Source organism: Miscanthus floridulus, chromosome 12, assembly GCF_019320115.1.
Source record: "Miscanthus floridulus cultivar M001 chromosome 12, ASM1932011v1, whole genome shotgun sequence".
In the NCBI taxonomy this organism is placed as follows: Eukaryota; Viridiplantae; Streptophyta; class Magnoliopsida; order Poales; family Poaceae; genus Miscanthus; species Miscanthus floridulus.
The window spans coordinates 82,195,979-82,216,529 of NC_089591.1; the positions used below are offsets into that span (position 1 = coordinate 82,195,979).

The following is a 20,551-nucleotide window of genomic DNA, read 5'->3' on the forward strand; positions in this document are numbered from 1 at the left end:
GACCTTGTCTAGGAGTTAGGCCGAAACGTACCAACCACCGTGGCCGCACTCCTCGACATCGCCACCAACTTCGCCTTGGGTGAAGAGGCCATCGGGGCCATCTTCCCCGACAGCGATGCCAAGGGGAAGCGGAGGGATGAGACCCCCGGGGCCTCGACCCCCCGTCTCCCCAAGAAGAAGAAAAAGGGGCGCTAGGGGAAGCAGGAGGTCCTCGAGGCCAATCTCGTCGTGGCCACGGATCGCAGGAATCCCCGAGGCCCTGCTAGAGGCCCCGGACTCTTTGACGACATGTTGAAGAAGCCATGCCCTTACCATCAGGGTCCAGTGAAGCACACCCTGGAGGAGTGCACCATGCTCTGGCGTTACTATGCTAGGCTCGGGCTCCCCTACGACGACACCAAGAAGATGGGCGCAGGTGACAGGGATGACGACAAGGACGATGAGTTCCCCGAGGTTCACGATGCCTTCATGATCTTCGGCAGACCTTCAGCGTGCCTCATGGCACGTCAGCGGAAGAAGGAACGTCGAGAGGTCTTCTCGATTGATGTGGCTACTCCCCAGTACCTCCACTGGTCTCGGGAGGCAATCACCTTCGATCGGGACGACCATCCCGATTATGTCCCGAACCCCGGGCAGTACCCACTCATCGTCGACCCAATCATCGGCAACACTCGGCTCACCAAGGTGCTGATGGACGGAGGCAGTGGCCTCAACATCCTCTACGCCAACACCCTAGAGCTCCTAGAGCTCGACCGGTCACGACTCCGAGGCGACGCCTCGCCCTTCCACGGCATCGTGCCGAGGAAGCACACGCGGCCCCTCGGGTGCATCGATTTGACCGTCTGCTTCGGCACCCCCTCCAACTACTACAAGGAGGTTCTTACCTTCGAGGTGGTTGGGTTCAAGGGGACTTACCACGCCATCCTAGGGTGCCCATGCTATGCCAAGTTCATGGCGATCCCCAACTACACCTACCTCAAGCTCAAGATGCTAGGCCCAAACGGCATCATCACTGTCGGGTCCTCATACGAACACGCATACGACTGCGACATCGAATGCGTCAAGTACGCCGAGGCCCTCGTAGAGGCCGAGACCCTCATCACCAGCCTCGACCAATTTAGTAGTGAAGCGCCGGACTCGAAACGGCACGCCGGGATGTTTGAGCCTGCTGAGGCCGTCGAGCTCATCCCGGTCGACCCATCCTGCTCCAGCGACCAAATGCTGAGGGTCAACGTGACCCTCGACAGCAAATAGGAAGCCGTGCTCATTGACTTTCTCTACGCGAACGCCGACATATTCGTGAGGAGCCCCTCGGACATGCCGGGCATACCGAGGGAGGTCGCCGAGCATGCCTTGGACATCCGGCCTAGCTCCAGACCGGTGAAGCAACGCTTGAGCCGATTCGACAAGGAGAAGAGCAGGGCCATCGGCGAGGAGATACACAAGCTTTTGGCGGCCGGATTCATCAAGGAAGTATCCCATCCTGAGTGGTTAGCTAATCCTATATTAGTTAAAAAGAAAAATGGAAAGTGGAGAATGTGTGTAGACTACACCAGTTTAAACAAAGCATGTCCCAAGGTCCCATTTCCATTACCTCGAATCGACCAAATCATCGACTCCACTATGAGATGTGAGACCCTGTCTTTCCTTGATGCGTATTCCGGCTACCATCAAATCAAGATGAAAGGTTCCGACCAGCTCGTGACTTCTTTCATCACCCCATTCGGCATGTACTGCTATGTGACCATGCCGTTCGGTCTCCAAAATGCAGGGGCCACATACTAGCGGTGCATGACCCAAGTCTTTGGCGAGCACATCGGGCAAACCGTCGAGGCCTACGTGGACGACATCATGGTCAAGACCAGAAAGGCCAGTGATCTCGTCGACGACTTGAAAATAGCCTTCAAATGTCTCAAAGAGAAGGGCATCAAGCTCAACCCTGAGAAGTGTGTCTTTGGGGTCCCCCGAGGCATGCTCTTGGGATTTATAGTCTTGGAGCGCGGCATTGAAGCCAACCCAGAGAAGATCTCGGCCGTAACCAACATGGGGCCAATCTGAGACCTCAAGGGGGTACAGAGGGTGATGGGATGCCTTGTGGCCCTGAGCCGCTTCATCTCGCACCTTAGCGAAAAAGGCTTGCCTCTGTACCGACTCTTGAGAAAATCCGAACGCTTTTCTTAGACCCCTGAGGCCAAAGAAGCTCTCACCAAGCTCAAGGCACTGCTCACCAATCCTCCCATCCTGGTGCCATCGACCCAGGGTGAACCCCTCTTACTCTACATTGCCGCAACGACCCAAGTGGTCAGCGTGGCCATAGTGGTCGAAAGGCAGGAAGAGGGGCATGCTCTACCCATCCAAAGACCTATTTACTTCATCAGCGAAGTGCTTTCCGATGCTAAGATGCGCTACCCCCACATCCAGAAGTTGATCTACGCCATAGTCTTGACTCGACGCAAACTGCGTCACTACTTCGAGTCCCACCCGGTGACCGTGGTCTCGTCTTTCCCTCTGGGAGAGATAGTCCAGAACCAGGAGGCCTCGGGTAGAATAGCCAAGTGGGCCACCGAACTCATGGGGGAAGCCCTGACTTTTGCGCTGTGAAAGGCCATTAAATCACAGGTCCTGGCCGATTTTGTAGCTGAGTGGACCAATACCCAGCTTCCCCCTGCTCAAATCCAGGCAGAATACTGGACCATGTACTTCGATGGGTCTCTGATGAAAACCGGGGCAGGCGTGGGTCTGCTCTTCATCTCACCCCTCAGAGTGCATATGCGCTACGTAATCCGCCTCCACTTCACCGCCTCCAACAATGTGGCTGAATATGAGGCCCTCGTCAACGGCCTGCAGATCGCCATCGAACTTGGGGTGCGGCATCTCGACGTTCGGGGCAATTCGCAACTAGTCGTCGACCAAGTCATGAAGGAGTCAAGCTGCCATGACCCTAGGATGGAGGCGTACTACAAGCTGGTACGTCGCCTAGAAGACAAGTTCGATGGCTTAGAACTCAACCACATCTCGCGAAGAATCAACGAGGCCACGGACAAACTGGCAAAGATGGCGTCGGCGCGGACCCCGGTCCCCCCGAACGTCTTCACCAGAGACCTCCACAAGCCTTCAGTCGACCTTCCCTCGGCAGCAGAGGTGGGCCCCCCAATCGAGCCCACCGTAGGGCCTGAGGCCCCCTCTACCGCCGAGGCCCCGACGCCCAAGCCCGAGGCCATGGCAATCGATGCAGAACATCCCGAGGCAGACTGAGGAACGGACTGGCGAGTCCCTTTCCTTGATTGCCTTGTTCAAGGAGAGCTTCCTGTAGATAGGACTGAGGCCCGACGGCTTGCGCGATGAGCCAAGACTTATGTCCTCTGCAACGGCGAGTTGTACAGGCGTAGCCCATCTGGTATTCTCCAATGGTGCATCACCACTGAGGCTGTCCAATCCCTACTTTGGGACTTGCATGCGGGAGCCTGCGGGCACCATGCGGTGCCTCGAGCGCTCGTGGGATACGCCTTCCGCCAAGGATTCTACTGGCCAACAGCGGTAGCTGATGCCACGAGACTAGTACGCTCCTGCGAAGGATGTCAGTACTATGCACGGCAGACCCACCTCCTGGCCCAAGCCCTCCAAACCATCCCCATCACATGGCCATTCACCATATGGGGACTGGACATGGTTGGGCCTCTATAGAAGGCGCCCGAGGGCTATATCCATCTACTGGTAGCCATCGACAAATTCTCCAAGTGGATCGAGGCTCGTCCAATCACCCAAATCAAATCCGAGCAAGTAGTGCTGTTCTTTACGGATATCATCCACAGGTTCGGAATCCCAAACACCATCATCAGCGACAATGGGACACAATTCACCGGCCATAAATTCCTGACGTTCTATGACGACCACCACATTCGTGTGGCCTAGTCGGCCGTAGGACACCCTAGGACAAACGGCCAAGTAGAACATGCAAATGGCATGATCCTACAAGGTCTCAAACCTAGAATATACAACTGGTTGAAAAAATTCGGCAAGAGATGGCTTGCCGAGCTCCCGTCGGTCATCTGGAGCCTAAGGAATACAGCGAGCCGAGCCACGGGGTTCTCACCGTTCTTCCTAGTCTATGGTGCCGAGGCCATCCTCCCCACCGACTTGGAGTATGGCTCCCCAAGGCTGTAGGCCTACAACGAACAAAGCAATCACACTGCCTATGAGGACGCCCTCGACCAACTGGAGGAAGCCTAGGATGTCGCGCTGTAACACCCCGGGTGTTTTAAATACTAAAACTGGCCATAACATCATATGCATTGCAAAGCATTTGGACATATTGCAAACTTTGATTTGCATTTACTAAAACAAGTTTACATTCATGTTATAAGTGTTGAATTGTATTGTTTGAATCAAGTTTGAAATACTTGTATTGTTTTGAAATTCCGAAAACCCTAATTTCAGTACTTAAATTCTACCCTGAAAACTCATTTCAAAATCTAAGCATATTTTGGGGTTGAGCTTAAAAGAAAAAGTGTAGATCTTGTCAAGTTGTACAAAGTTGGTTTTTGGAGTTTTCAAAGTTATTTAGAAAAATTTGAAGTAATTTGAAAAGGCGTAATTCTTTAAAGTGTCCCCTTTTGAATTCAAATTTGAATTTCAAAATGTAGACCGAATTTGGATATGGTTTCAAAAGCAAAGTTGTAGAACTTTTGATTTGGAACAACTTTTGTTTTTGGAGATTTTTGAGTTGTTATGAAAATTTGGGAGTAATTTGAGAATTTTTGGCGAATGGCAATCTTGTAAATTTTGTGAACAGTGTCCACCGCCGAAGCTACATTGCCAGCGAGCTTCGGTTGGCTTCCAGTTGTGCACGTGGCTATCTAGGTGTCGCGTTGGCGCGGTGAAGGCTTCACCGTGGCTTCCTTGCGCTTCCTTGGCCGTCCTATAAAGCTCTGGAGCCGCCGCCGTTCTTCCTTCTTCGTCCTCTGTTTTTCCCGTCGCCCTTGCTCATCTCCGGCGAGCCTGCGCCGTCGCTGTCGTGCTCCACCATCGCTGATAAGCTAGCTCCAGCTCCGCCTACTCCTTGCGCGTCCAGCTGACCCACCAATTCCATTTGTCTTCATCGAGAACTCGAGTTTCACCGCCTTCTTCCTCGCGGCCGGTGAACTCATCCGAGATTTCGATTTGCCGTGGCCAGAGCTCCACGGTGCATCTTCGTCCTTGGTTTTGGTTGATTCAGCTTCGTCTCGATATTGTGGTGCTTACTCCATAGTTGGTTGTTCATTTTGACCACTACAGTCGCTGGTACACCATCACCGATGATGTTTTGCTCCGCCGTGCTCGTGCTGATCGTCGAACCCCCGTGCTGTTGCTCCTTCGGCTCGGTCTTTGGCTCCAACGCGTTTGGGGTGAGCTCCTGATGCTTCCTGTGTCCTTTGTTTAACCGCTACCGACTTGTAGTCGCCGGCGTAACGCCGCTGTGCAGTCGCGTCCGCCATGGCCGACGCCAAGCTCGTAACTCGTAGTAATTCATCTAGCTAGTGCCTTCAGTCGATGCGCCGTGATGATGTGGTCATTTTGGTACCTTGACCGTCGCCTTTGGACTCACCGTCGGCGAGTTTTACGCCGGTCAGTGTCGTCGTCATCGTAGTCAACGTGCGGAGGTTAGGGATGACAGGTGGGGTCACCTTGTCAGTGACTCAGCGTTCAAAGTGGATTTTCTATTTTTCAGATTTAAATGAATAGTGCTATAATTTGTTATTTTTGTGTAGAATTATTTAGAGCTCCAAAAATTATGAATTTTTTTGTGTGAATTCTCTGTGATGTATATTATGTGAAAATTTTTTGAAATATTGATTTTCAATATTTTTGGGGTATGATAAAAATTGCTCAATTAATTAATAAATGACTTTCCATGATTTTTCTAGGCTTAATTAATTATCCAAAAATTATGAAAATTATTTTGCCACTTAGTTATCATGTGATGAACATGTACAAAAATTTTGAGCTCCATTAGAACAAGTTGATTTATTTCATAATTCTTAATTAAATAATTAATTCATAAAGTAAATAGTAACCTTTAATGATTTAGGTTTTGTTTGAATTTTGGATTGAGTGATGACCTTGAGTCATTAATTGTTAATGATTCTTGGCAATGAAAATAGTGTTACAGAAATGGTTTAGTTAGTTTGAATTGTAACTGTACCGTGAAGGAAAGTTGTATTCCTGTGATTATTTTGCATCCATCATCGAGCATCATGTTTCGGATTCCGCATCATGTTAAACATGGCATTATTCCTACGTGTATTAAACGAAGGTGAACCCGTGGTAGTCAATCAAGTGGTTGAGGAGGTTAACCCGTCTGTTGAGGTCGGTGTTGATCAGTGTGGTATGACTCCTGAGTCAGAGTTTTCCGTCAACGAAGGCAAGCCCTGGATGCATTTAACCCTACCTTGTGTTTTACAAAGTTATTTCTGCTTTCGCTTTTATCTATTGCATTAAGTAATTAGAAGTAAAGTGGAAACCTAATTGGTGCATTATCAACCTTGTTATTCCATATCTATCTTGTTAACCCTTTTTATTCGTAACTGCCTAGTTATGCTTAGCTATGCTTAGAACGATGGAAGCCGGGTGATTGATTGTCACCTGCAAATTTTAAATGGAACTTTGGTTACTTGTGTTAACATGTGATATGGGAATGTAGAGTAATAAATCTAGACCGGGCGAACTCGGTGTAGGGGAGCCACAGGACATGGAGGTCTTGTGAGCGGGTTCTTTTCGCCTGTGTCGATTAAGGCCCGTACCGTTGTTGAATTGCATGAGGTGAGACTTTGTAGTACTAACCACATACTCCGGTAAGCCTTAACTTGGCTATTCTATTACGAGAAAGGCTACTCGCGCACTGGGAGTGGAGAGATGGCGGGAATAGCATGTACCCACGTGGCAATGGGCTGGAGTGTGGAGTACTGTATTCTCGGGTGGCGCGGACCCGTTCTTGTTTGGAGGATCCGAGGGTAGGTTGATATATGTAAGTCGGGGACCTGCATATGTCGTGTGGTCTGGAATTCCCAGCTGGGTTATAATCGGTTCGAATCGTCGTTGCTCCTCGGTCATGGAGACTCAACTCACTGTTCAGCATTGTAGCATTAATAACTGGAATCTGGTTATGATTGGAGAAATTGTTGGATATGAAGTTTCATGATCTTATTATGGATCGTGTCAGCTTTGTATATGATCGTATAAAATTTTAAATGTTGATATAAAGAATTTTATTAAAGTGCTTTTACGCAAAATACTTTGATTATTGCTAAAGCCCTACCTTGAAACCCTGAGCCTGCATTCCTGAATTCTATCAATTTTATTTTCGGTTAAGTCTTGTTGAGTACTTTTGTACTCAGGGTTCATTGACCCTTGTTGCAGGTGAGCCTCATGAGCAAATCTGTTTTGGATCGTGCTGCATGACTGTTGTTCAGTCTGATGACGATAAATAAATGTGTGGTCCTTGGGCAGGGCAGCTTATATTGTGTGTTTGTATTATGTTGTAATGCCACTCCACTACTCTGTTTTGTAATATTAATCAAACTTAGTTTGTATGGTTTAAAATAAATGTTTTGTAAACTAAGTTATTGTAAGACTTCCGCTATATGTTACTCTGATGTATCTATTTGAATAAACTGTTGTAATACTGCAATGACTCTGTAATGTGATCCTGCTCAGAAATCGTGGATGATTCGGGGTTCTCCGAGGACACCCGACAGTCTTCTTAAATTATCGGTAACATATGCATAGATGTCAAAGGTCGTTGGACAGTGACAGGTGCATGTGGGCCCTATAATTTAGGAGGGTCTGCGACACGCGCTACTACACTCGGCCAAGTACCAGCAAGCCCTGTGACGCTACCAAGCCCGATGCATCAAAAGCCGAGACCTGAAGGTGGGCGACCTGGTGGTGAGACTGAGACGGAGCAACAAGGGCCGCCACAAGCTGACCCCGCCATGGGAAGGGCCATACATTGTCGCCCAAATGCTGAAGCCCGGGACCTACAAGCTGGCCAATGAGAAGGGCAAAATCTTCACCAACGCTTGGAACATAGAACAACTACGTCGTTTCTACCCTTAGATTTTCAAGCGTCACATACATTATTTCGCGAAATGCAATAAAGAAGCGTTCTTTAGTTGTTATAATTTTTCAAGAAATCCCCTCTAGACTAATCGTTTGTAAACAACCTAAGGACCGAAAGTTCGCCTCGAGGCCAAAAGGCCAGCCGAGCTGCGAGACAGCCTACGCCCCTGGGCTACGGCAACTCCCTCACCACCTTACGCCCAAAGGGTAGCTTAGGCTCCAAGGAAGTTTTCACAACGAACTTGTCTATCTGGGGCTCGACGCTACAATAACGCTATTAGGGAGACTCGGCATGCCTCTGCAAAACCGAGCCTCCCTCGGGGGCTAGAAGGGGGAACCCCCCAAGTCCCGAACACCATTTTTAATCATCTTTCAAATAAATTTCTACGCCAAACTCTCTCGCATGCCCTAACAGATCAACCACAAAAAACACCTAAGGGCCGAAAGTCTGTTCTAGGGCCAAAAGGCCAGCCGAGCCACGAGAACGGCCTACACCTTCGGGCTATGGCATCTCCCTCGCCACCTTTTACCCAAGGGGTAGCTTAGGCTCCGAGGAGGGTTTCTACAAATGATACGTTCAGGGGCAAGGCAGAGGGCAGAGGCTCGGAAATACAATAAAGTGATTAAAAAGCGTATACGCATAAGTACTTTATAAAGGCCTCGACAGGCCACAAATGTCATGTTACGATAATTCTAAATTGGTTTACACGGCCTCTTTGGCCCAGGTCAAGGCTCAGGGTTCCCTGCATCGGCGGGTGGTGCGGGAGGAACCACCTCCTCTTCAAACTGACTGGCCAGCGCCGCGCCAGGGGCCTCCGCTACCTCCATTAGCTTCGCGACCTCCTCATCGGCCTCCTCATCATCGTCGGTTACGACGTAGCCTTCACTGATGGCCTCGAGGTCGACGCCGGTGTAATGCGAAGAGACAACGGCCAGGGCACCCTTGACGCCCGTATGCAGCGCCTCCCGGAGCCACTCATGGATGCGGCCGCTTAGCGCAATCAGGCGGCTCCCAAGGGAGCTGGCTGATTGGACCCCCACAACCTCCAGCGCCTCGCAAGCGGTATGGACGGTGCCCTTCAACGTGTCATGCTCTCGGATCTCAGTATTGAGCACCGCCTGCACCGCGAGGGAGGCCTCGGCTGCCCAAGAGACCTCTTTCTCTAGATCTACGTCACTATAAAGAGTTAGGGGTCAAACACACGAAAGGCAAATAAAACAAAGGAAGTGGCTCGACAGAACTCACCCTTGGCTTTTTTCTTCGAAGCCTCGGCTGCCTTGATGGCCTCGAACAGGGCACCTTTCATCCACAGGTGCTCGCCCTGCTCCATACCTAGCTGCCCGGCGGTGGCCTTGGCAGTGGCCCTCGCTTCTTCAGGCTGGGACTTAAAGGCACCCCGTTCGCCGGCCACCCGGGTCAGCTCCCCCTCCAGCTCCTTGATCTACGCCGCTAAGGGAGCGGCATGCTCCAAAGCTGTGGCCACCTCGGCCTTCAAGTCAGCACAGCGGAGCCGGAGGTCCTCCAGCTCCATGCCCTGCGCCGACAGACGATCGTTGACCTCAGTGAGCAGGCCCTTCTACCACTGGAGCTGGTCCTAGATGTCCCTCTCCCTTCGTAGGAACAACGATTTCCCAAGGGACCAGGCCTCGAGCTCCTGAACAGGCAAAGACGCACATCAAACACTGCGAGGGGGCTCGGGGAGAAAAAAGGACGCGACATGAGAAAGGAAAGTACGTACCTGGGTAACACCGGGCAAGTCCCCTTCCATCACGGACATCGCTCTCTGCAGCGACCGCACCGCTAGTTGGCGGTATTGCTCGAGGGTGTCCCAGTGCCCCCCCTTGGCAACATCCTCAAGGGCGAACACAGGCTCCCCCTCAGGGTCAGCCCGGTTCCGCCATAAAACACGTGGGCTGTTCCACCCGCGGGGCTTGGGTCGGACCCGAACCAGCACCGAGCTCCCCTCGGCGGGAGTCGAGACTGGTTGCTCCGTGGTGCTGGCCGCCTCGATGTCCGCCACCTCCTTCCCCCAGGAAGAATCGTCAGACGAGATCGCCTGAACCAAGGGCGGTGCCAAAACTGGCCTCGCCTCTGTCCCCACCGCCTCGGCCTCGACAGACCCGGGGGCTCTGGCCTCTGCCATCTCAACCTCAGTGGTTCCAGCGTCCACCACCCTAGCTTCAGAGGTCTTGGGGGCCCCGGCCTCATCCTCGATGGCCTCGGCGGTGGTGGACGCCTTGGCCTCATTCACGCCAAGACCCACGACCTTGCAGGGCGTAGGCTCCTCCTCCCCCACCTGCTCCATGGCCGTCTCGGCGCCCTCTTCTTGGGTAGCTGGCTCCTTCGGGTCAGCCTCTGCCGACGCCACGCCATGCTGCAGGGCAGCCTGCGCGTCCACCAACCATTGGGCGGCAGAGCTGGAGCCCACCTTGAGCGCTTTACGCGACGCCAGGGCGAGCACTTCCGCCTAACGCTTTCGGCTAAAGGGCAAAGTCGTTCACAAGATTAGCATACGGCCAAGAGACAAGCAGGAGACACCACAAACTCCGCCAACAAATCACTCACCTCGCACGGGGACACAACCATTTCTGTACGGCGTCCCTCCTCTGCAACGGCGATGGTGGTGGTAGTGGCACAGCCTCTGGGTCTACCGGTGTCGGCTGGCCTCTGCTGGACCCCGGCGCCCCCTCGACCCTCTGCGGAGACGGTTGAGTCACCCCCGCCGTCGCTCGCTCGACCTCCGCCACCGAGCCCATCGGGCTGATAGCCCGCTTTCCCAACGCCCGCATCTCGAGTGTGTCGGCCTCAACAATGAGACAGACGTCTCCCAGATACACCCCGGGCGCCACCTCCCTAACGTTAGGAAGGTGGTCTAGGGTACCCTTCCCTGCCTCGCTCTCGTCGTCATCGCCCGAGGATTCCGACGACGACGCTGACGGTGATGACTCCACCGGGAGACCCTCGTTCTTCTGATGCCAGCGACGTTCGTCCAGCTTTTCATGCTCAAGGAGCTTCCTCATGCGCTTTGCCTCCTCGGCATCCTTCCACTTCTTTTGCGCCTCGGTGCGTGACCGATTCACCGCCCGTCGAACTGGGTCCTCGGGAACAGGCGGCGGAGAGGCTCGCACGTCTCTCATCCCCTGTAGGAATGACGAAATAAGGCAATGGACAAAAGAGACAAGGAGCAAAAAGGCCGCAAAGGCCTCGGCAACACCCAACTTACCAGTGAGATGTACCCCCGCGACGGGCGCATCGGGAATGACATCAAACTGTCAATCTTCGTCTTCCCATCCACCGCCTCTCTCACCCAACGCAGGGTCCCGTCGTCAGAAAGGGCGAAGGCGGACATCTTGATGCCTTCGATTGGATCGCTCGGGGTCATCTCAAACAGGCGCCGCCACTGAGCCATCAGTGGCAGCACCCTCCGACGATGAAAAGCCACCACGACCACGGCCGCCGTAAGGCCACGGTCACACAGCTTCCCCAGGGCCCTTAGGAGCGGTTCCAGCCTAGGCTGGTCGACCTTAATAACGTTGTATCCCTATTTCTCTGGCTGACTCTCCACAACCCGCCCGGTATAAGGGGAAGCCCACCGTCATCATTACGGAGGTAGAACCAGCTGTCGTACCAACGATGGTTGGACGATGTTAGCTGGGCTGGGATGTAGAGGAACTGCCGGTCTTGGCGCACCTAGAGGGTGCAGCCGCTGGCCCTTAACGCCTTTCGACCACCCTTCACGCTCGTCGGCTTGGTGGTGAGCCCCGCCCGAAACAAGTGGAGCCACAGCTCCTAGTGGGGAGCGATCCCCAGGTACCCCTTGCAGACGGCGACGAAGATGGCCGCCTATGCGATGGAGTTAGGGCTGAAGTTGTGAAGCTCCATGCCATAGTAGTGCGGGATCACCCGCATGAACTGGTCCACCGACAAGCCAAAGCCGCGCTCATGGAAAACGACAAAGCTCACCACATAGCCATCACGTGGCCTCGTCTCCGACTCGCTCCCCGGAGCAATCCACTCCGGCCTATCGGGGTCGGTGATCGGGCGGAGAAGACCAACGTCGACAAGTGCCTATAGCTTCGCCACGGTGATGTCCGATGGACCCCAAGGATCCGCCGGGAGGACAGCAGCGCCAGCCATGAGGATGATGGAGAATGTGGCTACAGCGGTAAGGCAAACTCTCGATTACTCGCTCTCTCTCTCTCTCTCTCTCTCCTTCTCCCCTCTTCTCCCCGGCGCTCTCCTCTGTTCTTAGCAAACGCTCTAAGGCAGAGAGGGCAATTGCAAGCAAAAAAGGTAAGGAGGGGCAGAGGCGCGGCTCATCGCGTATTTATAGGGGAGAGGGCGAACGAGCGGGCGATGAAATCGGTAACGGGCAAGCAACGAAATCGGGGAGATAATTTTCTAGATCCAGCACGGTTAATGCAGATCCGGTAAAATCACCCACACGTCCACGTTTTACTAACTGCGCATAGTAACATCCCGTCCGCAGACAGCGCGTCGAAGTCTATCCGCAGCAACGGCAGGCGCCTTTTTCGCCCCCTGAGGATCCACCCCGAAAAGGCGCACCCACCATTGTCAGCCGATGGAAAGGGAATATCCCCCATGCGATTCCTTCCAGACTAAGGAACTGGGCGCCGAGCCCGCTACTGTCCAGAGGTTCGAAGGCTGGGCCCTCAAGGGTCTCGACAGCCGCCTCAGGACGATAGAGTTAGGGACAACTATGGGCGAGCCTGTACGTGGCCGAGGCCCAAGCAAGCGATTGCTTGGGATGCCCTAAGTCGTGTCCGAGACCAGCAGGAGTTCTCTAAAGGGGATCCCACCGTAGGGAGGCACCGAGCCCCCAGGGCCAATCGAACGGCCCTGGCTCCCGCTAGAGAAGCCTTCTAGTACTTTTGGAGTATGTCCCTAGACCACTAGCCGACCCCTATCGAATGGGGCACGAGCCTCCACTCGGACTAACCCAATAACAGCTCATCGGAAGTGTCACCGCTCATGCCCACCGAGGGTAGCCTGACATATTCCACCCCTCCTTCCGAGCGAAAAGGAAGCCGAGGGTCGCACAAAAAAGATGGGGAGACTCCTGACTGCCCTCTCGCTCCGTGTGGAGGCTCAGGGGCTCTCCCTGCAACCCTGTCGAGACCCAGCGACCAAGGCTCGCATTCGAAGGCTCGGCGGAATAACCCCTCCTTCCGAGCGAAAAGGAAGCATGAGGGTCACACAAAAAAGATGGGGAGACTCTTGACCGACCTCTTACTCCGTGTGGAGGCTCAAGGGCTCTCCCTGCAACCCTGCCGAGACCCAGTGACCCAGACTCACATTTGAAGGGCTCGACGGAGGCTCGGGGGCTCTCCCAGCAACCCTGCCGAGGCCTAGCAACCCAGGCTCGCACTCGGGGGCTCAGCAAAAAACCCCTCCTTCCGAGCAAAAAGGATGCGCGAGGGCCGTATAAAAAGATAGGAGTGCTCCTGACCGCCCTCTTGCTCCGTGCAGAGGCTCGGGGCCCTTCCTGCAACAAAGCCGAGGCCCAGCGACCTGAACTCGCACTCGAGGGCTCGACCGACGCAATAAAACCCCTCATTCGCAGGGAAGAAAGCCCCTGGAGGAATGAACCCACTCCCCCAGGGCCTTGGGGGCTACACCCGGCGGGTGCGCTCGCGCACACCCACCGAAGCCTCGAACACAAGCACAAACCCCGACAGGGGTTGTCATAAGTCTAGTCTTAGAAGAACCTCAGGGAGAGTGCCCGCACTCCCCCCGAGGCTCAGGGGCTACTGTCGGATATCGTAAAAAGGGGTACCCTAAGCAAAAACCAAAAGAATTGCTTAGCCCTTGAAAAAGTCAAAACCAAGAGCTAAACAACGGGTCTCGGCCAATTCTCCACCTCGCCCGAGGCTCCACGCCACAAGGCTTCAGACGCAACACCAATTCTCCGCCTCGCCCAAGGCAGGCTCGGCAGACGAGGCCTCGATTCTCCGATTCGCTTGAGGCCCTGTGCCATAAGACCTTCTCTGTCTCGACTGAGGCCCTAGACGAAGTACCAACTCTCTGCCTCGACCGAGGCCCTAGACGAGGTATCGACTCTCCTCTTCGACCGAGACCCACGCTGCAAGGCCTCGGACGAAACGACGATTCTCCGCCTCGCGCGAGGCCGGCTTGGCACCAGCACCGCCACCACCGCTAGCCAACTTCACTGACGAGGTGTCACATCCAATTAAGGCATTCAACTGCCCCGACACCCGCACGACGGCACCATACGGTGGAGTGGCCAACGGGATAGGAGTCACATCGACGCTCTGCCGTTAGAGACGAGACAAGGCAGGGGTTACCTACCACTGTACTCACACTATGTCTGTAGCTGACGATGGCACTACACTGTGCTGCCTAATACCTGCACCGAAGACAAAACAGCATGGAAAGTCATGTCTAGGTCCCTGTAGCCTCGGAAACAACATGCGAAGACCAACTGCTCCTGTAGAGCCTCGGCTGCCCGCGTCAGAGCCTCTGCATCCTCGGGACATGCGCTTGCCGAGCCCTCCACGATGACTGGGCCTCTGCATCAGCCTAAGTCTCTGCATCAGGCTAGGCCTTGGCTCTGCATCCTAGCATCCGGCCTCGGCACTCCCGCACCGCATAGGATCGAGCGCGACTGGCACGTCGCTCTAGTGAACAAAGGACAAGACCGCTCCACCGACCATACCGCCACAGTGACAGGCTACAGGGCTCGGACACGCCATCTCTACCAATGAACGCCACACATACGTCACATAGCTAACGCATGTACTACCCGGTGCCTCCCTTCGACTATAAAAGGGAATGGCCTGGGCCGCTTCTAGGAGGCGAAAAAGATCAGAACACATTAGATCGAACTCAACGCAGTGCGCTCCATATCTCACATTACCCCTCGTAGAGACTTGGGACTAACTCCCTCTCTCGCCCTGCTTGTAAACCCCTACTATGGGCACCACGGTGCAAGGAATACAAGAACACTCTCTCAGACTGGACAAAGGGCACCTATTGCCTAAACCAGTATAAACCCTTATGTCTCTTTACATCACCATCCAGAATCGGGGACACGCAGCTCAAATTCACTAGTTGGTTGAGGACCCCCGGTCCAAAACACCGACACATACAACTATAATATCATAGTACAAATAGTGCAGAATTACATAAATTATTACATCGCCGCATTGGCGGAATCAAAAGTAGCATTCATTCAGAACAGCTTGAAGTTAAGATCGCCAAACTCGAGTGTAGGAACGAAAACCTCAACCGTCAAACTCCTCAGAGCTATACTCCTCAGCAGAACCTGTGAGCCAAAATTTATCAGTACGATTTGTACTGGCCACTCCCACCCTATGAGCATTGCTTTGTGGAAATTGGATGCAAGTTGGATATATTCAAAAGGAACCTATAAGGCTGGGGTTTCCTATGTTATAGCATATCAAGTATATATATAATAATAGTTAGTCAAGTTTTAACCCCATTCCCACACCCATTCCACCCCATTTCTGTCCAGAGCTAGGTTACGATCCTAGGATTGATATACCACCATCTCCATATCATCACCATACCATCGCTCAATCGACAGGCCAACTCCCTCTCAGCACTGTCTCATGGCCCGTAGCACCTGGCTACGACCGACGCTCTCTCACGGGGGAAGAAGAGAAGGACTCATCTCGCTATCTAGTTTAAGCGAAACCTAGGAAAGGTCCATAGCCGACAAGTCGGTATATGTATTGATCGATCAACCATACACACTGCAGAGGTTTTACATAACCACAAGATCCGCCTTCTTCGCTGACCGTCGTCAACTAGGCTGATTCTAGATGCTTGCTTGCCTAGGATAATGCCACCCTACCATTCAGCCCTGGTACACCCCAAGTCTAGTCTGGGGTGGCTGAATCTGTGAGTCACGAGCTGGGTCTACACGGTCTCCATGAAGTCTCGGAAGGGTGTGGGGGAATGCTCCGCGCCCCGTACCTCCTCGCACTGTCCTCTATCAACCTAGCAGTAGTGGCAATATCCTACCAAGTAGTCCGGCCGTCCCACACCATATAAGGCGAGTGGTACGTAAGGCTTCCCGGTGAATCTGAGTACTAGTAAGTCCTTAGGGATGACCAAGCCAGAATGTCTTCATCAGGGTTTCCATTTACCGTGCCACCACAACACCTCCACCCCGGGCTCCTCCTATCACAGGTTCACACCCAGGGCCACCTCATATATCATTTACCCACCATAGGTATCCATTTCCAGGGGTGCCTAGGTAGCACCCCACGGCAAGACTTGCCCCAGGCTCGTCGTATACTCCAACTTGGTTGACACAACCCTCACCCTCCACGCACCCAAGTCACACACGCAGCACTCTCCCCATAGTCCAGATAACACCAGTTTCCACCATGCATCAATGTAGTACAAGCGTAGTAGAAAAATATAGCAGCAAGCGTGTGTCTAGCCTAATAGCAGGGTAAGCAGGGGTAAGGTTGCGTCAAGGTATAGGCCATCAAGTAAGCATACTACCATGCAAGTCCTATCTTAGTGTGAATATAACAATAAAGTAAAGCAATAGCAGTTCTATATTAGCCATGCGTAATAGGTGCTATGAGGTTGGGTGGGATGTGGCACCTTCAGTGTAGTCGTCTCTGCACTCCTCACGGTACTCTTGGTCCTTGTCCGTCTGGTTCTCCTCCGAGTCTGCATACGATCGAATTATAGCCGCGTTAGCGACGTCTATAGAATAGCACAAAGAAGCAATGAAAATTCAAATGAGCCAAATGCACTCAAACATGGGCTCATTGCGTAGAGCTCGATTTTAGATGAATTTTGGTCCTGGTTTCATATTTTTCTGAGGTTGTATGAATTAGTTATGAAAATCTGAAGATTAAATCCATTTCTAAAAATAACTAAGGCTGATTAATTCAGGGCTGACACGTGTCACACTGTGACTGGTTCACGTGGCATGCTGACATCAGCATGGCGACATCAGAGCTAAACCGTGGCTGACAGGTGGGTCCCACTGACGTCATCATGACGTTAGCATGATGTCATCTCTTGACATGTGGGTCCAGAGTCTCTGTGTCGCTGACATGTGGGCCCCGGTCAATGGTCAACGTTGACTAGTCAATGGTCAACCAGGCCGGGTCCAAACTGGGCCGGTTGGGCCTAGATATGGGCTGGGCTTTGGCCTACCACATGGCGCGCGCTGGTGCGACCACGTCATCTTACTGGGCCACTAACGGGCCATGGTCCACGGGCGCAGGTGAGGCACGGTTCATGGTGAACCCGCCTGCATTGGTCCATAGACCGCAGAGCTGGTCTATGAAGGACTTGGTCCACTTACTCCTTCCCAGGGTTCTGTTCATGTGCACCAAGTGCACGGATGTGTGGCCGACGAGGGAAAAATCCCCATCTTCTTCCCCGACATGCTCCCGCCGGTGGTGAGCTCGCCGGCGAGCCTCTCGGGCGGTACTGGTGCGCGATTAAGGTGGGCAAAAGCATCGCCAAGCCTCGGCGAGTGCAGTGGTGGGGTCAAGGTGGCGGCTGGTGCTTCCTAGGGTTCCGGCCATGGTGAACGGTGGTGTGGATTCGTCGGCGTGCATGGACAGGGCTGCAGTGGTAGCGAGAGCCCCGTTGGAGGAGCGTGTGAGCTCCACGGTGCTTCTACGGCCATGGTAGGCATGTTGAAGGAGCTCCTGGTGCTCCCAGTGGCTCTGGCCATGGTGGTGGGGGCAAAGCAGAGGCAGTGGCGCTCTGACGAGGTGCGGTGCGGCAACGCAGGGCTCCGGTGGGCTTCTTCCTCGGCTAAGGTGAGCGCGGTGTGTTTCTCGTCATGGCGGAGCCAGTTGGGGTGTCAACGTCGCCTTTACCACGATGTGGAAGACACGGTGTGTGGGGGTATTAACCCCTATACCCTTACGGCTAAGCTTGGGCCAGCCTGGACCAGGAGGTCTAGCCCAACAGAAGACGACGCGCGGCCCAGTCAATCTGCTCGGAGTCCCGCGCAAGGAATCAAGATAGACCTGGAGATCAAGCAAGATCTTGGTCGGTTAGAATAGGAATCCTTATCTGGCCACCTATGGCAATTGTAACTGGCTAGGATTAGTTTCCAGATCTGTAACCCTGCCTCCCAGACTATATAAGGCGGGCAAGGGACCCCTCTAAAAAACATCTCTCATTGGTATACAGTAATACAAACAGACACAGGACGTAGGTATTACGCCTTCTTGGTGGCCGAACCTGGATAAAACCTTATGTCTGTCTTGTGTTACCATCTTGTTTGTAGCTTGCGCATCTGTCTACCGACAATCTACTACCTTGGGCATACCCCTAGGTAGACTGCCGACCATATTTCGTCGACAGTGGCGCGCCAGGTAGGGGGTGTGCGTACTACTCTCCAGACGAACAAGATGGTCTTCATCCCCGGTTCCATGGCTACGCCGAATGGCCTAACGTTCACCATTGGCCAGATCACCTGGACCACTGGCTCCGACGACTTCATCGCCATGACCACGGAAGAGACGCGGACTCAACCCGCATCAACCACTGCTTCATCTGCATCGGCTATGACCACGGTGGATTCGGCTCTGACCACGGTGGATCCGGCTCCGACCACGGTGGATCCGGCTCCGACCATGATGGATCTGGCTCCGACCATGCCAGCATCATCTTCGACCATGCTGATAACTCATCGTCTGTTTCCTCACTACCAAGGGAGGCAGATCGACAACACCGACCTGCTCGACTCCATCGATCGGGTCGGCACCAAACTTGCCAAAACCCTAGCTCTGGTAAGTTCAATTCAAAATCAACCTAATGGGTAGGTAACCACTACCCACAACAGATCTACCCGACTAGCATGGGCCAGTCATCCGGCACGGCTCGGTATGGATCTCGTGGTCACATCTACTCCTGAAGGGCGCTCTATTCAACGCCAGCCAGCCCCAATGATGGGTCTCCGGCTCTCCGAGTATGAAGCTTTGATGGAGGATTACCAGGCTCAGCCTTACGGCCTGCGGAACACTGCTTCCAACTACGCGTACAATATACAATGCTGCTTGGACTCGCGTCTCATATGTCGACCTCAGCCAAAGACACGTGACTTCGTCAACATGGTCCAGATTGAGGAGTATCAAGAAGGGTCGGTCCACATGGTCTGAGAAGGTGGCTCAAGCTCCTCATCCGGCGCCGCATCCGGTGCCTCCGTCCACACCGAGCTCCAGCATCATGATGATGAGGGCACTGAATACGATCTGGATATCCCAAACCATGCCCCGGGTTTTTCGTGATTCCCATCCTTCCTGCCAAGGCGAGGAGACTTGATCCATGTTGTCAGTAATGATGAGCCACCAACAGTTGGCGAAACAGAACAAGAAAGGCTGGCACGCGAAGAATGCAATATTGATCGGTTTAATCACCGACAGATCGAAGCCAAGGCAGAAGAGGAAGCACGACGCATAAGGGTCTAGCCGCGTGACCTCAACGACGCCTTTGACAGGGTAGGGGACAAGTAGGTCTTCAAGACTCTGAGTGCCAACGTAGCTATTGCTATGGCGACAATACAACGACTACCCAACACACCGGAAATCCAGGCTGTTCATGAGGATATTCAAGCTTACCTGATGGCTGCTATGGCCCAGACCGCAGAGATTGTAAATCAAGTCCGGGCTCCATCCATCTCAGTCGAATCAAGCCACAGCCGCCAGTACTCAAGTCGCTCACGGCCACCCAACCAACGTGGCTCACGCAACAACGACCCATCAGACAACCGTCAAGGCGGACACGATGGTCACGATGGAGGTCGAGACGACAACCACCGAGACAACCGCAACAATCGCCGTAGGGTTAACCAGGGGGCAATCAAGGTCACCGTGATGGCAATAACGATCTCCGCCATTCCCTTGGAGAACGTGATCTCCTCGATCGCATTAACCGAAGAGCCATTGATCGTGCATCCCACGAAAGCTATCGCCGTATGGAGTATGACACCACCCACGGTCCTTCGGGTTTGAAGCAGTTTACCTCTCATCTCCGCCAAGTCATATGGCCCAAGAATTTCAAGCTCAAAAAACTCCAGAAGTACGATGGCAAGGAAAACCCCGAATTATGGGTCATGCTCTATGAAACTGCGTGCAGATCAGCCATGGCTGATGAGCACGTCATGTCTAACTATTTCCCAGTCGCTGTTGGCCACGCAGGTCACCAATGGCTGGTCAGCTTGCCGGCGAACTATTTTGATTCTTGGCAAGAGCTCAAGCAAGCCTTCATCGATAACTTCATTGCTACTTGCGAGCAGCCCGACAACAAATATGATCTGCAACGGATCCGAGATTGGAAGGACGAGCCACTGCGAGAGTACGTCCAGCGTTTCTCAGAGATGCGCATCAAGGTCCCGTCAATCTTCGACAACGAGGCAATCGAGGCTTTCATCACTGGCCTACGCTTCCACGATGCCCTAAG

The 20,551-nt window shown here is 53.4% G+C and overlaps 1 protein-coding gene across 1 annotated transcript; it reads left to right on the forward strand.

The window, feature by feature from the left end:
• The first annotated feature begins 690 nt into the window (after positions 1–690).
• Positions 691–1,254, forward strand: LOC136496249 (uncharacterized). Its single transcript, XM_066491916.1, has one exon. The coding sequence runs from the start codon at positions 691–693 to the stop codon at positions 1,252–1,254; it is 564 nt and encodes a 187-aa protein (XP_066348013.1).
• Positions 1,255–20,551: the final 19,297 nt, after the last annotated feature.